The sequence below is a fragment of the Harpia harpyja genome, chromosome 10 (genome assembly GCF_026419915.1).
Source record: "Harpia harpyja isolate bHarHar1 chromosome 10, bHarHar1 primary haplotype, whole genome shotgun sequence".
In the NCBI taxonomy this organism is placed as follows: Eukaryota; Metazoa; Chordata; class Aves; order Accipitriformes; family Accipitridae; genus Harpia; species Harpia harpyja.
The window spans coordinates 24074420-24093021 of record NC_068949.1 but is presented as its reverse complement, the minus strand read 5'-3'; the positions used below and the strand labels follow the sequence as shown (position 1 = coordinate 24093021).

The window sequence follows — 18602 nt, the reverse complement described above, 5'->3', positions numbered from 1 at the left end:
ACAGCAACCTCATATGAAGAGCTCAAAAGCAGAACATAAGAAACTGAGACCTGGATATGTTATGTCAGGGCACCAGTGCTGTCCTGGGGACAAGATACTATCTCTAGCAATACATAAAAAGTTCTGAAGAAGTCTAAAGGCCTGGTCTGGAGAACAGAGCCGCCTTAGATGCAGCATTTCACATGTGCCGGTCTTGCTTAGCTATTTTTTTTACATGTTGATGGAAGTAATGTGTTTTTTAATTTTAGCTTAAGCTCTGTGGATTAAAATACCATGGCAAGAATCCAAAGATACAAATCCAGTGCAATCACTGTGACAGGCTTGTTACCACAGCCCCACAGGCAAACAGACACATGATCGGTGAGTCTCTCCGTACTCTCCAGAGGTCTCACAGACCAAACAATTCTAGTTTGCTCTCTGCATACGAGCAGTTGACAGGTTGATTCTTACTTGATGGCATGGTACATGTCTTCCAATATGTCCTGTTCAAAGTCTTTGCCTCCATTCACACCTTTCAGGTTCTTCCGAAACTCCTGAAAAAAGTTACACCAACGTTAATTCCTAGTATCTCCAGCTTTAACTGCCTGGCTAGGATCAGTACTCAGCTTGTTTTTCATGGGACCAGAAGGAGATTTTCCTGTGTTCTTCAACATGCAGCCTCAAAGTTCAAAGACTAAATGTTATTCTTTATGGCAGTAGCATGCAGCAATCCCTGTCTCTGCTCACAAGGAAAGAACAGAGACACAACATACACATCCTTAGCTGAGGCTGGACATCATGGAATGACAGGTCTGTACCACTACATTGACACTCACAGGACTTGAACTCTCTAGAAGCCCACAGTGGTTCAATAACCTTCTCATTCTTACTATGTCTTAGGATACAGTTTGCTCACACAGACACAAGCCTCTTGACAAACTTGGCAAGTTGTCTGCTAAGCTCGTTAATTCTTCAGACTGCCCCTTGTCCACAGCTCCTCTCTCCAACTGTACTCAACTTCAGTGCTGCACACCAGCTTATTGTGTGCATGAGTGATGAATGCCAGGGAAAAAAGAGAATGCCACTGAGAAAAAAACAGGTACTACATTGCTGTCAAAACCAGAGAAGACAGGTGCCTACACTGTTAACACCCACCTCCAGAGTCATTGGGACATTCTGCTTGCGGACATTATGGTTGTGCTGGTCAGTGTTCAGCATAATAACTGCATAGGCCAGGGCAAAGCAGGCATCACTATTAGCAAATGGGGATCCATTTGATTTCTGAAAGGCAAATGTGTGCACAGATTAGTCCTACAGGAACAGTGATATCAGTAACCCAAGACAGCCATTTTCCTACCCATGGTACCGAATCATCTCTGGGACAAACAAAAATCCCAGGCTCTGGCTCCAGCTTCCAAAAAGCACCCTGGAAATCTATGTGCCACTGCCATCTCCTACAAAACAAAAGCTGCCACCTGCAGGGCACAGTAAGCTTATCATAGGCAATTTGATCTGACATGTCCATCATGGCAAGCAGATGCACAAGAAAGAATGCAGTTTTGAGCTTTCTGCCCACCAAGTACACACCCTCCAATGTTCTGTGAAGGCTTCCAACAGTCTCTGGATTACCGGTGCCTCTCCTGGTAATCTGAAGGCCTCTAGATAAAGCCGTAAAGCTTCATCCAGCCTTAAACCTTGGAAGCTGAAAGTCCTGCAAGAAGAATGAAACGCAGTGAGGAAATGAAACAGGATGGGAAAGGTAGGATAAACTTACTGACTACAATCTTGTTTCAGCATCAGAATACTAGATTTCAGAGAGAACAGACAGTAAAGAGGGGAGGGTGAGGAGAGAAGAAATATATCATTAACATGCAAAAACCAATAAAAGAGAGTCAACAGTCCTACAGGTGATTATGTATGTAATCATCTCTCCAGTCTTCACAGATACTGGCCCTACTGAAAGGAGCTCGAGTATCATACTATTACAGGTATCTAAGGTGTTACCATATGCAAGAGGTGCATAGAATCAAGGTACAGTGGTACACAGAGAACCAAGCAATACAAATCCAATGCCTCTGGGAACTACTGTTCTACTGCTTTTTTCATCACTGAACTCTTTTTTAACTTTCACCCCTTTCTGAATTAAGAGATACAGAAAGATACTCACCCAACAAAGCTTTCCAGCAAGTCTATGTTCTTACGGTCACTCACAAACTCCCCAATCATCTTTTTGTCCAGGCGAGGATTTTCCCGTAGCCACCTGGCCACCTCCTTGTTGTCGATGGGGGTGGCAAGAAGGTTCTTCTCCTGCAGAAACTGTATACCTTTCTTTGGCTTTTGGTTGAACTGCTCTGTGCCGGTTATCAGGAGCTGAAGGAGACATTCTGATAATTACAAGCTTGAAGTGCATTTCTTACTTTAGATTGTTCTTGGCATTTGAACCAAAAGCAAAAGTAGAAAATAGATCAACCTCAGCATGATCAAGTTTATTGTACTGTATAATCCATCAAGAAGGCTAACCAAGGCCAGAAAACCTGCATTTCATCACAAGGATTCACCATCAAATAATACTGGATAGAGAAAGCATGAGCTGCTGTCTTTGAAAAGCTTTGACATTTCACCAAGCCATTAGCACTGCTAACTCAAATGCCTCACCTGCTCTAGTATGTAAACAGAGCAGAGGAAGGTCTCTGATGAACTCCAGACATGTGGCAGGATCAACTCTACCCAGTTACAACAGCAGCACTGCTCCATGCCCTCTTCTGTCCCCTTTGGCTCCAGGCTCTCGTATGCTACCTCAGTGCCAGGAGACATGCAGCAAGAACCCTTGGCACTTATTCAGCAGGTGCAAGGAAGAAGTGCTGCAAAAGCTTAAACTAAGAACCAGAAAACATTCTGCTAGTGAGACATAGTCCCAGGAACATTCGGTATTTCAGCATGACAAGTGTATCTGTAGGCTGGTAAGAGCAGGTACGTTTTTGGTTTTGAAGGGAAGTCAACTACTCTGCCCTGCTTGATTCTCATTTTAGGGAGCTAGACTATACCACAGTCACGGTGTAATAAAACACCTGACTAAGAAAGGGTTAACTGAATGTTCTTGGTGGTGTTCAGAAAAACCAAAAGCACAAACAACTGTATGAACTTTACTAAGGCACCAGAATAAATGTCAGTTCCCTGTTAGCTCCTATCACGATCAAACTGCTAGCGATGACCTAGTGAACTAAATTCGTGACCATCATGATTACTAGCTCCCCTGGGTTTCTCAGTGCCTCAGAAGCCACCAGCCCTCTGCTCTGCTTCCCCTACCTGTGTGAACATCCTCAAATTGCAGTGAAACACAGACCCTGAAATAGCATGGAGTGCACAAGGACCCTGTGAGGGCATAACAAAATAATAACCAAGTGCTGCCCTGGCCTGAAGGGACTGTATGACACTAACAGCATTTCTGTTCAGCTGTAAATCCTGTAACCCAAGCCCTAGGGTATTCTATGGACTGGTTATACTTCTTAAGACCACCTGAAAGGAGATGAGACTGCTGGCAGCTTGCACTGCATTTATAATCATGTCAGTCCTATGCTTCTGAGCTTCTGTTCACATTGCCTTTGGAAACATCAAAGAAAACTTTCCATTTGATGCATAACTTGTTTTCTGCTTTTATTTAGCTTTTTTCCTCCTTCCAGCTGTGGTAATGTTTAGTACTTCAGAGGTTAAATGAAACAGAACGTGCTGGTGCCATGTCAGCATCAACATCACTTAAGCTGAATGTTTTGTGTGCCCTGTTTACATGCTCAGGATGAAACCATTAGCAGAGTTAAGGTGAGGAAAGGATTTTCCCTGGGCAAACTAACAGATTTATGAACACCTTTCTGCCCTCTGCTGTAGTGTGAGGCACTGCCCTTTTTCTAGGACTACCTGGAACTTTAAGGAACTCTCAGCCACTCACAATGCTCTTCATTTCTTCTAACCTTGTTTTCCAGCACAGTAAAGCTGAAGTATTATCAGAGGTTTTCTGTTAGAACAGTAGAAGCACTATGCAAGCTCCCTTCTCAACAATGGACTTTCACACAAAGTCCATCAGCAAAGCTGCCATGAAAGCTAGATTTAATGCAAAGCAAAGGGTTACAAATGAAATATTAACTAAATCAATATTCATTTCTTAGACATTAGCTAATGCCAGAACTTGGTGGTTCCTTTGAAGACTGTGCAGACAATCACTTCCGCCCACTGTCCTTGTGGCTCGGGAAGCCAGTTAGCATTATCCCACTGCAGCACTGTGTTGTAGGTAAAGAACCAAGTTCCTAAGTACTGCAGCAGACTTCCTAGAGAGAAACCAATGCTTTAAATTACATTCAGATCCAGAGACTGCCAGAACAGATCACAAAGCACAGATTAGTATGGCAGTAAAAAGAGATCTGTTTTACTTTCTTCAGTATTTCTGTTTAAATAAGTTTAAACAAATATGACCACCACTCCCGTATAATAATGTAAAATAAAACCACCTATGCTGCAGAGAGAGGTCAGAAGCTTTTTAGTCAGGTAGAAATCAAAAACCTTTCTCTTTACCACCAATTAATTGTTCAAAGACATTAATTTCTTTTTCCAATATATCATCTGGCTCCTTTCCCCACAACTACTATGGCCACTCATGTTTCATCCAGAATATGTGCCATTTTCATATTGAAATTTAGTAATCTCTCACTTCCTAAATAACCTACCTACCTCATGTATATGTTGTGCAAAGAGAACAAAATCAGTACAAAGAACATCTGTGAATGAAAAAAACCAACAACAACCCAACCAAAAAAACCCAGTCCCACGTAACCCATAGGGACTTTAGATATCATATTCATCCACTGTCTCTGGAGGTGAACAAGCAGAACAGTACTTGATGTTTGACACAGGACAGGAGATAAGTACAAAGCCATCAGCATGGAGCACTTTTGTCAACACTAGACATAGGCTGGAACCACTCAGGGAATGGAAAAGCTGTACAAAGTTCAGACTGTTACATGGACTAATGAGGTTCAAAGAAACAGACCTATAGGCAAAGAATGGCTTTTTGTCCATTGTCCATGGCGCTTTGTCCACACAGGACAATCTTTTCAGTCATCCTTATGATAAACAAACATGGGAATAAACAAATCGGAATAGCAGGCTAGACTGTTAATTTCTACCACAGGCCTCTCGGTATGCTCCCCATTTACAGCTTTGGCAAGAGTAGGGAACTTGTCCTTTTGATCAAAGTCCATATAATGTAACTAGATCCAGCAACTTTCCCACCCAGAATCAGATGGATCTAGCTTACAAATTGTGCCACAAAGTTTCCCCAACACCTCTTGCAACTTTTAGCACAACTAAACCAGAACAGATAATAATCACTGCTGTCTCTGCAGTGTAGCAGGATCTTCAGTGACTATTTAATGCTTATCAGCAGAGACTAGAACTCAAAATTTCTGAGATATGACCAGTCATGCAAAGCCCACATGGGATGGAAAACAAGGAGAACACTCAAAGATCCATTTGTAGTATATTCCAAATCATACCTTCTTTTTTTTCTTAATCTGCATAAGTTCTTGAGGGCTTGGAAGGATACAAGAAAATCGAGTAGGCTTCCTGGGGATACTCTTCTCAGCTAGAAGGACAAAGCGTCATTACAGTCAAACTTATCCTCAGAGTGGCACTCAGCCCACTGTAGTGTCCCATCGTAACTTTCAGTCATGGAGTTTTGCTCCAATGTGCTGCCCTGCAAATGGCAGTCACACTCCTACTATTCAGTTACTACATTCCTCCCGCCCACATTTTCTCAGCATAATTGCATAGTAGCTTCTTGTCCTAGACAATTTCACACATCCACAAGATTTAATTTTCTGGCTGGAATCACTGATCCCCTGGACAGCCCTTGACTACCTTAAAAATACTAAGCGCTGGTATGAATTTAACTCACTTTTGCCCCAAAGTGACCCACCAGATCTAACTCCCTCCCAGAAGAAATGCAACAGTTAGTAGGCATATATAGCACACATATAATAAACAAATATCCACCACATACTCTTCCTAGTTTTGAACACACAATAGCTACAGTGGTCTACAGTATAGCAAGACCAGTCAGCGAATGTCAGGACCATTCTCAGTAGATACACAGAGTGTCAGGGTACCACGGTGACTATTACCTGCCTCACTTCCTCCTTCCAATTCCATGCAGCCCTCCTTCATCTGGTCAGCCATAAGGCACCCACTGGTGGGAGGACATGCCCCAGCTGGCTCTGAAACTGCACTGGAAGATTTTCCCTCACTGAGTACCCTCTCATTATCTGTATAAGTTAAAAAAAAAATAAAACAAAAAAACAAACAACAAAAAAAAAACAAAAAACAAACAACCCACACATAAACAAACCCATAAGCCAAGGAAAGAGCTAGCAACAGAGAAATAATGAACTGATCACTCTAAACTCAACATGTGCTTATTCAAAGGAGTTCCCCCCAGTAACTGTGATTCCTCAGTATCCTCAGTATTTTGTCTATATGAATTCCATGGCATACCCTCCTTCTGTTGTGACTGCCAGTCTTGACATGGCCTTTATATAAAGCTTCACATGAGGGGCACATTTTAATATCTGTAAATTTTACAAATATCAAGGTTATTAACATAAGTGTGTAGTTATAAAACATACAACATGAAGACTGAAAACATATATTTAAGGAGCTTACTACGTCAGCTACCAAAACGAGATCTGCAAGTTTAGCACAAGACTAAGCTTAATATCAAAAAATCAAAGAAAGGGGTCTTACTATTGCTTGTTTCTTTGGTGCTGTTCATGGTTTCTGGGCTGGATTTGACAACTTCCTTCTCTTGTTGATGTATGTTACTCAGCACTTTGGCCTGGCAATGTGCCTCAGTGCTATCTATCACTGTCAGCAACGCTTCCAGAGACAGCAGATGGACAGTATACAGCTGTCCAGAAACCGGGAAGGCATTCTGGGAAATAAAACATAAGTATTAGTCAACTTTCATGCCTCTTTCGCTGTGATGGGGGAAGGCAGTTTCCCCCACAACTTGAGGAAGCCTGAAGCATACAACAGAAGACCCTAAACTTTTCACACAAAGCATATACTTAATGGTTTGTCTGCTCTGACATTATTAAAGCATCATGGCTATTCTTTTTTCTTCTGCTTCCAAATGTTAAATGGCCACCTTCATCTCTACAGACCACTCCCATTATTAAGTTCTGCATCTGCACTAACCCTTGTTCTGAGTTACTGGCTTCCCCTTCGGCACCCCGCTGCTCCCTCCCTCCAGCCCGCTGAGGCCGGCAGTCCCCGGCCCGCGTTTCAGCACCTTGGAGAGCAGCTTGGTGAGCTCCTCGAAGAGGTTGGCGCAGTAGTAGTCACAGTCATAGTTAATGTAGAGCTCTGTCACGAAACTGGGAATCCTCCACAGCTGAACAATGGCTTCCAAAGCCATCTCCTTCATTTCATAGGGCATCTTTGGGTTTTCCACAGTGATTATTTCCATCAGCTTCTTGACATACATCTGGCAGAAACACAGGGCAGCTCAGTTTAAGGAAAGAAAAAAAAAAAAGCAGGACAGTGAATAGCTTTGAGGACTACAGAAATAGATTTAAAAGCTTCATCTTCCCACATGACACTCCATCTTAATTGATGGCTCATTCTGAAGGAGGTTGTAAAAAGGTTTCAAATAGTTCTACCATTCAGTGCACCTGGATTTACCATTCTAAAGAAAGAGTATGAAGGCAAGCAGCGCAGTACACCAGTCTCAAAGACATTTTATTATCCAACAAGAAAAGGCCTACAAAGCCTACCCATAACGCACTGAGTCATTTATACAAAGGTAAATTAATATTTAGACTATATCTTACTGCCTAGCTATATGCATTTAACTGAAGCCCAATAAACTATTACTAGGCACCCAGTGATACTCAAAAAAACTCACCTCCAGCTGGAATTTCAGGTGCTCTCTCATGCTCTCAAAGAGAAGAAAGCACACCCTGAGGGAGGTTGCATACAGATTGAGCCGTTCAACACTCAGCAGCTAAACAAGAGACAAAAAAAAACTTTTAAGAATTACAAAGGCTAGTCATTATGTGCTGTAAGTAGCAGTACTGTGGCACTGCAGGCATCACCTGCAACACCCTTGAGATACACATATTGTCTCCCATAGCACAGGTATTTCAAAAAACAACCTCCTGGTCTTGCTTTTTGCTAGCGAGGATGAAAATACTTAATTGCCTTCTGCTTGTAACACTTTTCCTACTACACCTTTGTTCTTTTGCCAAGTCCACATATCCTCTTAGGGGAGAAGGAATTTGGGAGAAGACCTGCCTGAGATGGCCCTCATGCAATTAATAGCTTGGTACTCTGAAGGTTCTGCCTACGACTAAGCTGGTAACTTGCATCCACAATTACCTCAAAACCAATTATATCGAAACACCCTGTTATCCCACAGTAATAGTTCATTCAAATCACCTTCATCCTTCTTGGCCCTGGTCTGAAGAAAATAGCACATGGCTGTTTCACTGCTGCAATTCAGAGCTCTCATTGCAATGCAGCAGAGAGCTTATTTGAAGACTGAGACCTGCCAAACCTCAGAATACTAAATTCCAACAGACTCTTTGATGTAAATTAATATCTGACTCCCCAGTGCCATATACTACGCTAGCATAAGCCAGACTCACTTGAAATAGATGCCGGCACAACTCCTCCTTCACAAGTCCCAAGAGGGACTGGCAGTTTGCAATGGGTGCTGACTCCAGGGCAACAGTTAGCAGCTGCAGCCCCATGTGGATCATCACCTCAGAGTTGTGTCGGTCATGAGGGTTGGTGAGTGAGATAAGAAAGCGGAACAGTTCTCTAATACATGGTAGCCCATATGGGACCAGTGCTGCTCCTAAAGGAAAAAGAGAGATTAGCATTCTTAACTTTGCTTTTGCTTTTTGCAGGTGCCTAACAAGTGTTACAAATAAAATTGTTACAGACCCACTGAGGAACAGGATTTATCACACTCTTAGCAGAAAGTGAAACAGAATAGTGGAAAGGAGAAAGGACTTTAGCAACATTTCCCACCTCTCACCTTCTTTTTGGGAAGACTGAGTAAAACGTACACCTCGGGGATTTACATAGTCCATGTCATGAACTGAGGCAGAGTCAGAATGTTCTGCTACAGATGTGCACTCCTCTAGGACCTCAGGGATAGACTCAACAGAAGCTGACTGGATCTTCCCCTCCCTCAGACTTTCGTTCTTCATTGGTATCAGTCATTTGAGAATGAAAGAAGCAAAACAAGAGTTAACAAGCACTAGACAAGCTAAAAGAAAGGCTTACTTGTTCACGGTTAATTCAGAACTATTAAAACTACACAGGTCACTAATGGAAGAGGAGCAGGAAAACACAATTTAAGATAAAAGAGCGCCTATAGATAATCTGCAGCCCTCTCTGCCCTTTCACTTCCAACTAGTTCTTATCTATTTTACATAACTCTAGGTTGCAAGACTGAAGACTTTGAAGATAATCCTATAACCTATCAGTTCTTACTGCCCCTGAGGTTAGGATTTGGCTCATTTTTTAGTTTTAAACATTACATAATTTCAGCACACTATTTCTATCTATGCCTTCCTAGCATTTCTACCATCCAAAATATCTTGCAGCTCTGAAAGGTTCCCTGCAGCTCTAATCCATCCTCTCAACCGTATTACTGTTGCAGGGGAAGCACAGACAACACTGAGGAAAATTTATTTGACAAAGGCCTTTGTTCAGGTTTGTTATATTTCACAGCAACAGCAACGCACATGCACAAATATCAACAGCTGAATTTCTACAAACTCAAGTAAAATAGTTCACTGAAGATAATAAAATGAGTTGTGCAGATTTCCACTGTGTTTCCCTCTAACAGTTTCTCCTTTAATTAAGGTTAATGGTATTGGCAGGAGTACAACTAGCTACATAGCTGCATTGTTGGGCTGCAGTTATCATTTTTGAGCCAATGGGGAAGGTCTCAAGCAAAAACAAAGAATGAATGTTTGTGAATTTACAAGTCACTTATAGCAAAGAATGTTTTATTCTGACCCTAAGCTTTGAAATAGAATATATACCTTGTGACCAAAAAGAGAGACAGAAAGAGAGTAAGTGTGCTAAACCCACAACTGATTATGCTGGGAGTTGGAACTTTTCTTTGTAAGTTATATCCATATACCTGGAGTTCCGGCTGATTTTGATTTTCAGTGACTTTGGCCTCACTTGAAGGGATTCCTGCATTAAGACCCAAAGAAGCAACTTGGTCCAAGTCTGTCAGGTCTTCCTTGGAGGTAGTCTGTGAGGACAACTCCAAACCACTGTCCGTAGCAGGGCTGACTGCAGATGAAATGTTTTCTGAGCTCCCAGAGGAGCTGGGAGAAGGAGCATCTATGAAAGTAACTCCACTTGCTGATGAGAAACAGAAGCAAAAAGATCAGTATTATTCTGTCCCTCAACCACAAATCCATACACTGAATACAGCAACAGAGAATTACTGTGATCACTGCTTCACACTACAAGTAATCTCAGATCACATTAACATAGAGAACGTAGACAGACTAAGCTCTTTTTTGCTAGGTATTAATGAATTAAATAGATGAACAGGTGAGATACTAGCAGTTCTCCAAATTAAAACACAATAGTTGGAATCTAACAGACTCAACAAATAAGGTAATTCACATAGTTAGATAAAAGGTGCAGAGGGTTTCTGTAATTAAGAAGGAATCCGAAAATAGTCCAAAAGGTGTACTTTACTTTTTGATACAATGACACAACCACTTCAAAGACTTGCATCAAGAATTAGTCATTCCTTCAAAGTGAGAATTTTAACTTAATTGGAAGGCAAGACCTATTTCTTTAATTCTCCCTAAACAAACAGAATTGCAATAGAATTCAAATGGGTCTGAAATGGAGCAGTGAAGGATTTTTACTATGTCTAAATATGAGACAATGCTCCAAGAATCTAATTTTTCCTTCAGAAGAAACTCACTTATTTGCAGCTCTCATGGTTCTGAGGAGAACTTGAAAAACATAAAACAAATATTTAAAAAAGAGCAGATATACTGCAGGGCACAGCAATAAAGGCACAAAGCAGAGTTATGTTATGAACTTACATGTGAAATGTGTATGGTTTTGCACAGTGGTGTTTTATTGCTGACTTGATTTTTGGAAATGTCTTAAATAAGTAGCAGGACGTTACTTGATTTTTAAGAAGTGTAACAGAATACATGATCAATTTTGCAATCTTTTCTTCTTTACCTGCTAAGCCAGGATTCTGGCCTAAAAAGCACATTAATACATTACCTAGCACTTCAAGGTCAGAGTTAATGACATGCTTTGTAACACAATTCAACTTTCTCTCTAAAATGGTAAGTTTTATACAGGAGTTATAATGCTGTTTCACAGAATTTAATACCTATTTGAAAACTTGAATATAATCATGATTTGTATAGAGATAAGTTCTCATCTCGAAGGATGTTCTGAGTTATATGCAATTCCATCACATTTAATATTTCCTTAGTTTTCACCAATCATGCTGTTGTGTAGAAACACACTTGGGATCATTCACACTACACTGAATAGTTTCCTGTGACAGAATAAGTGTCAGAACCAGGTATTTTACACAGCTATCGTTTCTATTTTCCTGTCTGCTTCCTTTCACTGTTAATGTTTATGTCTGAGCCATCAAAATTTACAGTGCACAAGAAATAGAGTACTTTGCAGCCAGAGGGACTCATTTATCCAAAGAAGAAGTTAAAACCAGTTGTAACTATTTAGTCTACTCCTGTACAACAATAGCGTATGGAAGCCCCCCAACATTATATTCTTGAGCTTGCAGCTCAAGTCACATACTGTGTCACTTCTGCACGTTGAATCAAAGCACGTGAAAAAGGATTCATGTGTATACCCATTAGTTTCCCGTGCACAATCCCCTTTCAGGTACTTTTGCTTTTGTTCCCTCTACTTTTTTCCCTACATAACTCTTCATGCCTTCTTACCATATCAAGACCTCTGTTCTTCCCATAACAGTTGTAAGTGCACCCCGTATTTCCCTGTCCCTTAATGAGTATAGCCTTTTATTCAAATTTCATGGACTGTGCATGCACACTTTCAGTCTTTACATTTGTAGTAAGAGATCTGTTCATTCATCCCTCCTTGATACCTAGGTTTCTGCACATCCCTCAGTTCTATATATTCTCCCCAGTCACACTTTGCTCTTCCCTCATTACCACCACACCCACACCCTTCAGGAACATAGGAAAGAATATGTCACTTAAGTCAGCAATCTTCCACTGCAGGAAACCTTCTCCCCAGCTCCGTTCCCCTTCGCTCTCTTGCCAGTGTTCTTGTTCTCTATCTCTTCCATGTACTTGCTGTGCCCTCCAACTCCTCTGCATCACATGGCTGCCCGTAACCTCAGCCACCTCTCCAGATCCCCATTCCCTTTTGTACAAACTACTCCTGTAAGGCACGCTGAAGCCAGAGAAATGCTGTCAAGTTAGCCACAGGACCATGCTTTCCTCCATCAATATGTATTCCATCTCCTTCAAACTCTTTCTCCTGGACCTGAAAAGCTATGATATGCTTTGTTGCTATAGTCACTGAGAACTAATACAAGGAAAAAAAAAAATCTAATGCAAAACAACATGTTAAGAGAAATGAAATGAAAACAGATTCCAAAACAACTCTAGAACAGATGCTGTCTGGTCTCTGGAAACAGATTTCAACTTACCTGTGGTGTTACTAGCATTGGCTGCTGGTTGTTCTGTCCCAGGAGAGACCTTAGTTACGTGGCGAGGAGGCCTTGGTGATCTCTTCTGCTTTTTCCATTTTGATGATTCACTCATTCCTCCAGCTCTCATTTTCAACTGAAAACCAATAATCATTAAGAATATCAGTATAGCAAAACCACATAGCACAATGGATTACACAAGCCAACCCACAAAGGCTGTCTCAAAACCCTCAAAGTCAGGCAACAGCACTTAAATGTATCACACAAATTAATCAGCACCTCAAAGTCATGCAAACCAGCCCCTGACTCCCCACTATCCACATATTAGCCAATACTCCACACCTGAATCAAGGGACAATTTACTGCAGTTACTCTGCTATAATATATCAATTATCACAGCACTCCCTCTTCCCTATCAATAACTCCTAGATTTGCATTAGGATAAAAGAATTCTCTTAGACCTACAGGCACATCTCAAACCTCTTCACTTTTGCCAATGTTTCCAGACTTCTAAAGGGCATCAATTAAAGTATATAAGCAAGTACTAGTTAGGTTTGACATTGAATTAGAATTTCACCATCTATACATGAAGGCTGAGGATGAAGCCTGAGCACCCAGTCCCACGCTGCAGTCTGCAGTTCTGTCACTTACCTCTTGCCTCAATTCACTCTTCATCTTTGTAACAATGCCATGTTCACTTCCCTCCAGGTATCTTTCACTATTAACAAGTGTTTCTCTAACACTTCACTCACTCCTGGTGCACAACACATTGCAAATACCACCCTAGTGGTTTAGAAACAAACCATATTCTGCTTTCACCTGCCTTCTATCATTATTCCTCTTCAGATCTAAATCTCATCTAACCCTTGACATCCTTCTTGACCAGGATCCTACTTCTAGTTCTTATACAGATCTTTGATAGGGCAAACAAGAACCACAGCAGGAGCAATGCAGACTGTGTGTCACTTGCTGCAGTGTGCTGTTATTGCAGGCACGCACAGATGCTCCAGATCTTCCTAAAAACAATACAATATTCAGTCACATGGACAATGGCAACAGCAGACCTGAAACAGCTTCCTTCTAAAGTAAGTTCCTCTAAGTGCAGGATTGCACAGCTGCAGTCAGCTTTTCTGATGCTGTCAGACCTCTTCAATTTGGGGTGAAAATTTAACCACTGAACAGGTACCTTGTATGTACTGGAAACCATTCAGCAAGTCTCTGTACCAGTCCCTACTTTGTATTCTCCTTTGTAAATTTATCACAATTAAGTTATATTTTAGGCTACAGTATTCCTTCTTTCTTATATCCCTAGCATCAGATTTAAATTCTCTAGAAGACAGCCATACTCTTCAGTCTTTCTTTTTCTGCAACTTGCCTCCTTCCAGCTACTACTCTTCTTAAATGTCAATAAACCTTCTAGGTTCCGCTACTGGTTTTCCATCTCTTTCCCTTGTCCAGCTAGAATTCTAACTCACTGTACACTGCCTGTAATTTTTCTCATTTAAACAAATCTTGTGAAAATGTTATATCCCAGTGCAGTAAACCATTTGTGTAACTTTACTTTGCACCACAAATTCTATTTGTTTGATGACTAATCCCCAAGTTTTAGCTATGCTACAGTTTCCTCGTGCTTGTTAATTAACAACAGATTCAGAATTACTTTGCTCCTTGTTATTTCTTCCAAATTTTGTAGCAAGAATCTCCTTCTAAATGACAGCCTCTGACAAACACTTATGTGACAAGAGCACAGCTAAAAATAAAATTTTGTAGATTTCAAAATGTTTTAAAATGCTTATGGATCACAATCCTTTCATGTAAAAATTGTCAGCTCTCTCATCTTTCTTACACACTACTTCATAGGGCTATATAAAATATGTGTTATCTTTCATTCTTGCCAGTTCCTAATGTTTCACCTCTATTAGTTTCCCTTTCCATTTAAAAATCTCTCTGAGCCTTAAATATTACCAATAGTTTCATTCATTAAAGGATTAAGCTGCTAATTAGACCATGTAGTTTTACTTTACTTACCAAATATTCTAGAAATAGCCATATTTATTTTTTCTCCCTTTTCAGTAACTTATAAAATAAAATTTGAAGACTTATGGTGCTGTGGTGGGTTGACTCTGGCTGGATGCCAGGTGCCCACCAAAGCTGCTTTATCACTCACCCTCCCCAACTGGACAGGAGAGAGAAAATGTAACAAAAGGCTGGTGGGTTGAGATAAGGACAGGGAGAGATCACTCAGCAGTTACCATCATGGCCAAAACAGACTCAACCTGTGGAAATTAGTTTAATTTATTACCCACCAAATCAGAGTAGGATAATGAGAAAATACAAACTAAATCTTAAAACACCTTCCCCCCACCCCTCCGTCCTTCCCAGGCTTAACTTTACTCCTGAGTTCTTTACCTCCTCCCTGCCAGTGGCACAGGGGGATGGGGAAATGGGGGTTACAGTCAGTTCATCACACATTGTTTCTGCTGCTCCTTCCTCCTCAGGGGGAGGACTCCTCACACTCTTCCCCTGCTCCAGCATGGGGTCCCTCCCACGGGAGACAGTTCTCCATGAACTTGTCCAACGTAAGTCCTTCCCACAGGCTGCAGTTCTTCATGAACTGCTCCAGCGTGGGTCCCTTCCACAGGGTGCAGTCCTTCAGGAACAGACTGCTCCAGTGTGGGTCCCCTTCGGGGTCACAAGTCCTGCCAGCAAACCTGCTCCAGCGTGGGCTCCTCTCTCCACGGGTCCACAGGTCCTGCCAGGAGCCTGCTCCAGTGCGGGCTTCCCATGGGGTCACAGCCTCCTTCGGGCATCCACCTGCTCTGGTGTGGGGTCCTCCACAAGCTGCAGGTGGATATCTGCTCCACCATGGACCTCCACGGGCTGCAGGGGGACAGCCTGCCTCACCATGGTCTTCACCACAGGCTGCTCCAGCGCCTGGAGCACCTCCTCCCCCTCCTTCACTGACCTGGGGGTCTGCAGAGTTGTTTCTTTCACATATTCTCACTCCTCTCTTCAGCTGCAGTTGCGCAGCAGTTTTCTTTTCCCCCTTCTTAAATCTGTTATCCTAGAGGCGCTACCACTGTCACTGATGGGCTCGGCCTCAGCCAGCAGCAGGTCCATCTTGGAGCCGGCTGGCATTGGCTCTGTCGGACATGGGGGAAGCTTCTGGCAGCTTCTCACAGAAGCCACCCCTGTCGTCCCGCCCGCCCTCCCCCCCCCAACCTTGCCACACAAACCCAATGCAGGTTCATTCTATAAAAATACTTAAAGTAGGAAGGAAACCTGGAAGCATTATGTGTTAAACCCAAGAAAGTCTGTTTCACATAGTTTCAAAGTAACAGACTTTGCTTCTAGCTACTATGTCCTGTTGCCATTATTTGCCAGGTAAAAAGTTACTTGCTAATAAAAATTGAGGGGCGGGGTGGGCGGCGGAGCACAGAATTGCATCAGCAAAATGGAGCCAAGATATTGCTATGAGCTAACCATGTTGTTTCCACTCCTTTTACCCTCAGTTATGCTCCTGAGAAATAGGTAACTTTTGAACCATCCTATCAGAAGGTTCAAGGTGACAATTTAATTACTGTTTCTGATCTCCCCTTTCACACAACACCAAATACCATCTCAGTTCAACAGCAGCCCTTTCAAAAAAGCACTCTTCCTCAGACATAATACCCATTTTTAGTGATTGTCCTGTGCTTTGTATTACCTCCAAGATTCCACCTCTTGAGGTTTCTAAGACATATGCCCATCTGTCATCATTTTGATAAACCTGTGCCATCTTCCACAGACTAAGTCACAACAGCTTCACATGGATCGGAAACCATTTAGTCAGGCAAGCAAAAATACTCAGTTGATTTTTAAAGAATCCCAAACATTTAAACAAAGTATAAAGCATTCAGACAAGAATCTAAGTTTATTTGGTGGTGGGTTTTTTTGGGTTTGGGGTTTTTTTGGGGGGGTGGGGAGGAAGCATGAGGGAAGAGAAGGTTGGTGGGGTCTTTTGGGTTTTGGGCAGTGGGTGGGGGTGTTGACAATTTAACAGGCAGGCAAGATTACCCAGTAGGTCTTTTCCATCTCATACCATCCAGTATTCCACATTCTACACAAACAGGTATCTTTTTATTAGAATTACCTACTAGGATTACCTACGACTACCTCCCATATAGTTTCCACCCCTCCACCCCCCCTTTTTTTTTCTTTTTCTATCTCGTATAAATAAGAGATAGCAAACGACAACGACCGTTGCATAGCTTAAAAAAAAATTAAATTGCAGAAGCAAACAGAAATGCTTAATAGAAATGTTTCACCACTGTCAAGGGGCTATATGTTGTTTTAACAAACAAACTCTGAGTTTGGGAATTCTATAACAATACATGTATCAAAGGACAGCAAAGTGATCTCTTTCATTTTGTATTGAATTAAAAGGTAACAATCCCATGACTTCTTGCTTTTTATGTTAGTATAAAAACGTAAAAAAAACTTGCGCAATTTGTCTTTGACTAAAGGAACTATTTATAATGGTTGTTGCCATTGCCTTCAATACCAAGGCATTTCCTGATTTCGCTAGAAAGCTTGGTTGCATTTTACCAGGCTGAGATTTTAAACATAAGGTTGCCTTCTTGACTAAATGCTGCAGGTAAATGGCATTTAATATATCATTAAAACATCCTGAATTTTAAACATCATCTAAAAGGCTCCTTCCCTCTCCAATGCTCAGTGATATTATAGTTGCATTAGTTTTCTAATTATCAATGTCCTTCAGATTAGATTAAGCTTGCACTTCCACAGTAAATACATCTCAAGTTAGTATTTAAAAACCATTCTTTAGAAATCGGAGTAGAGAGGGAGCTCAGAGCTACTATTTGTTCATCTTGGAACTCAGTACAGATTCCATTACATTTATATGAGTTACCTTTGCATAAAGAAACGTGTACACAAAATTGTAGAAGGAAAAAAAAAAAAAAAATCACAAGACTCCAAATGCTTCCTTTGATAGATGAGGTTTTAACAATAAAACTCCAGCTAAGGTCTATGAAGGTGAAGAAAAATGTAACACTACAAGATTCTTTTTCAAGGGTCCATGAGATCTCATTTTTCTACAAGCCACCTTACCTGCACTCGTTTGTTTTTCCATAAGATACTGTAAGCCTCAAGAGAAAAGGGCAGGGGCCAATGATTAGTAACTAAAGTGATTATACTAAAACATGAGCTCACTGTAGATGCAGCATGGAACTGGTCAGCACACCAAGTAGCGTTCAAGACACAAAAGCATGCAGAGAGAACGCAGTCCATGATCCAAGTCCTGGAGACACCGATGCAGTCCAGTCATCTCACTTACCTACCTTCCTGTACTGCAAGAACTAATGAAGTTTATCTGGTGAAATGTATTTATGCATCTTAGGCAACTATGAACATAATCCACCCCCAAAATCTGTGAAAACTCAGATTTAGGTTCCTCCTGACTCCCACTGCAGAACCCAATATTTAGCTACAACATTTTCTACTGCAAAGGGAAACATTTCTTAGTCTTTTCTTCTGTGTAACTCTGCATAAATCTGCGAGTCTCCAGCCGCTGTCTTTCCAAACTATCCTGACCACAGACACAGGACAAAAGAATGGCAGGCGCATCTCTAAATGTTCTGTTCAGCTCCTTTTGGACCAAATAGTATTAATGGCAGACAAGAACCGAAGGTACATTAAGTTTATGAACCAACATGGAAAACTGAGAAGGGTCCCATCTAAGCTAGCTTCTCAGGGTTTCTATGATCATTCCAAAACCAACAATCTGCAGGCCTACAATATTTCTTTATAAGTATTTTCTAGGGGAAGCAACAGGGACTAACACATTTCATAATTCAGTCCA

The 18602-nt window shown here is 41.4% G+C and overlaps 1 protein-coding gene across 1 annotated transcript in view; it reads right to left on the bottom strand.

Moving 5' to 3' along the window:
- GBF1 (golgi brefeldin A resistant guanine nucleotide exchange factor 1) overlaps positions 1–18602 on the bottom strand; it is a 110721-nt gene that overhangs the window by 18565 nt on the left and 73554 nt on the right. The window contains 13 exon segments of the mRNA XM_052798612.1: positions 451–533; positions 1135–1260; positions 1567–1690; positions 2147–2349; positions 5523–5611; positions 6150–6290; positions 6769–6955; positions 7316–7510; positions 7931–8029; positions 8673–8884; positions 9068–9236; positions 10187–10416; positions 12740–12875. Of these exon segments, the coding sequence (XP_052654572.1) occupies positions 451–533; positions 1135–1260; positions 1567–1690; positions 2147–2349; positions 5523–5611; positions 6150–6290; positions 6769–6955; positions 7316–7510; positions 7931–8029; positions 8673–8884; positions 9068–9236; positions 10187–10416; positions 12740–12875 (1994 nt within the window).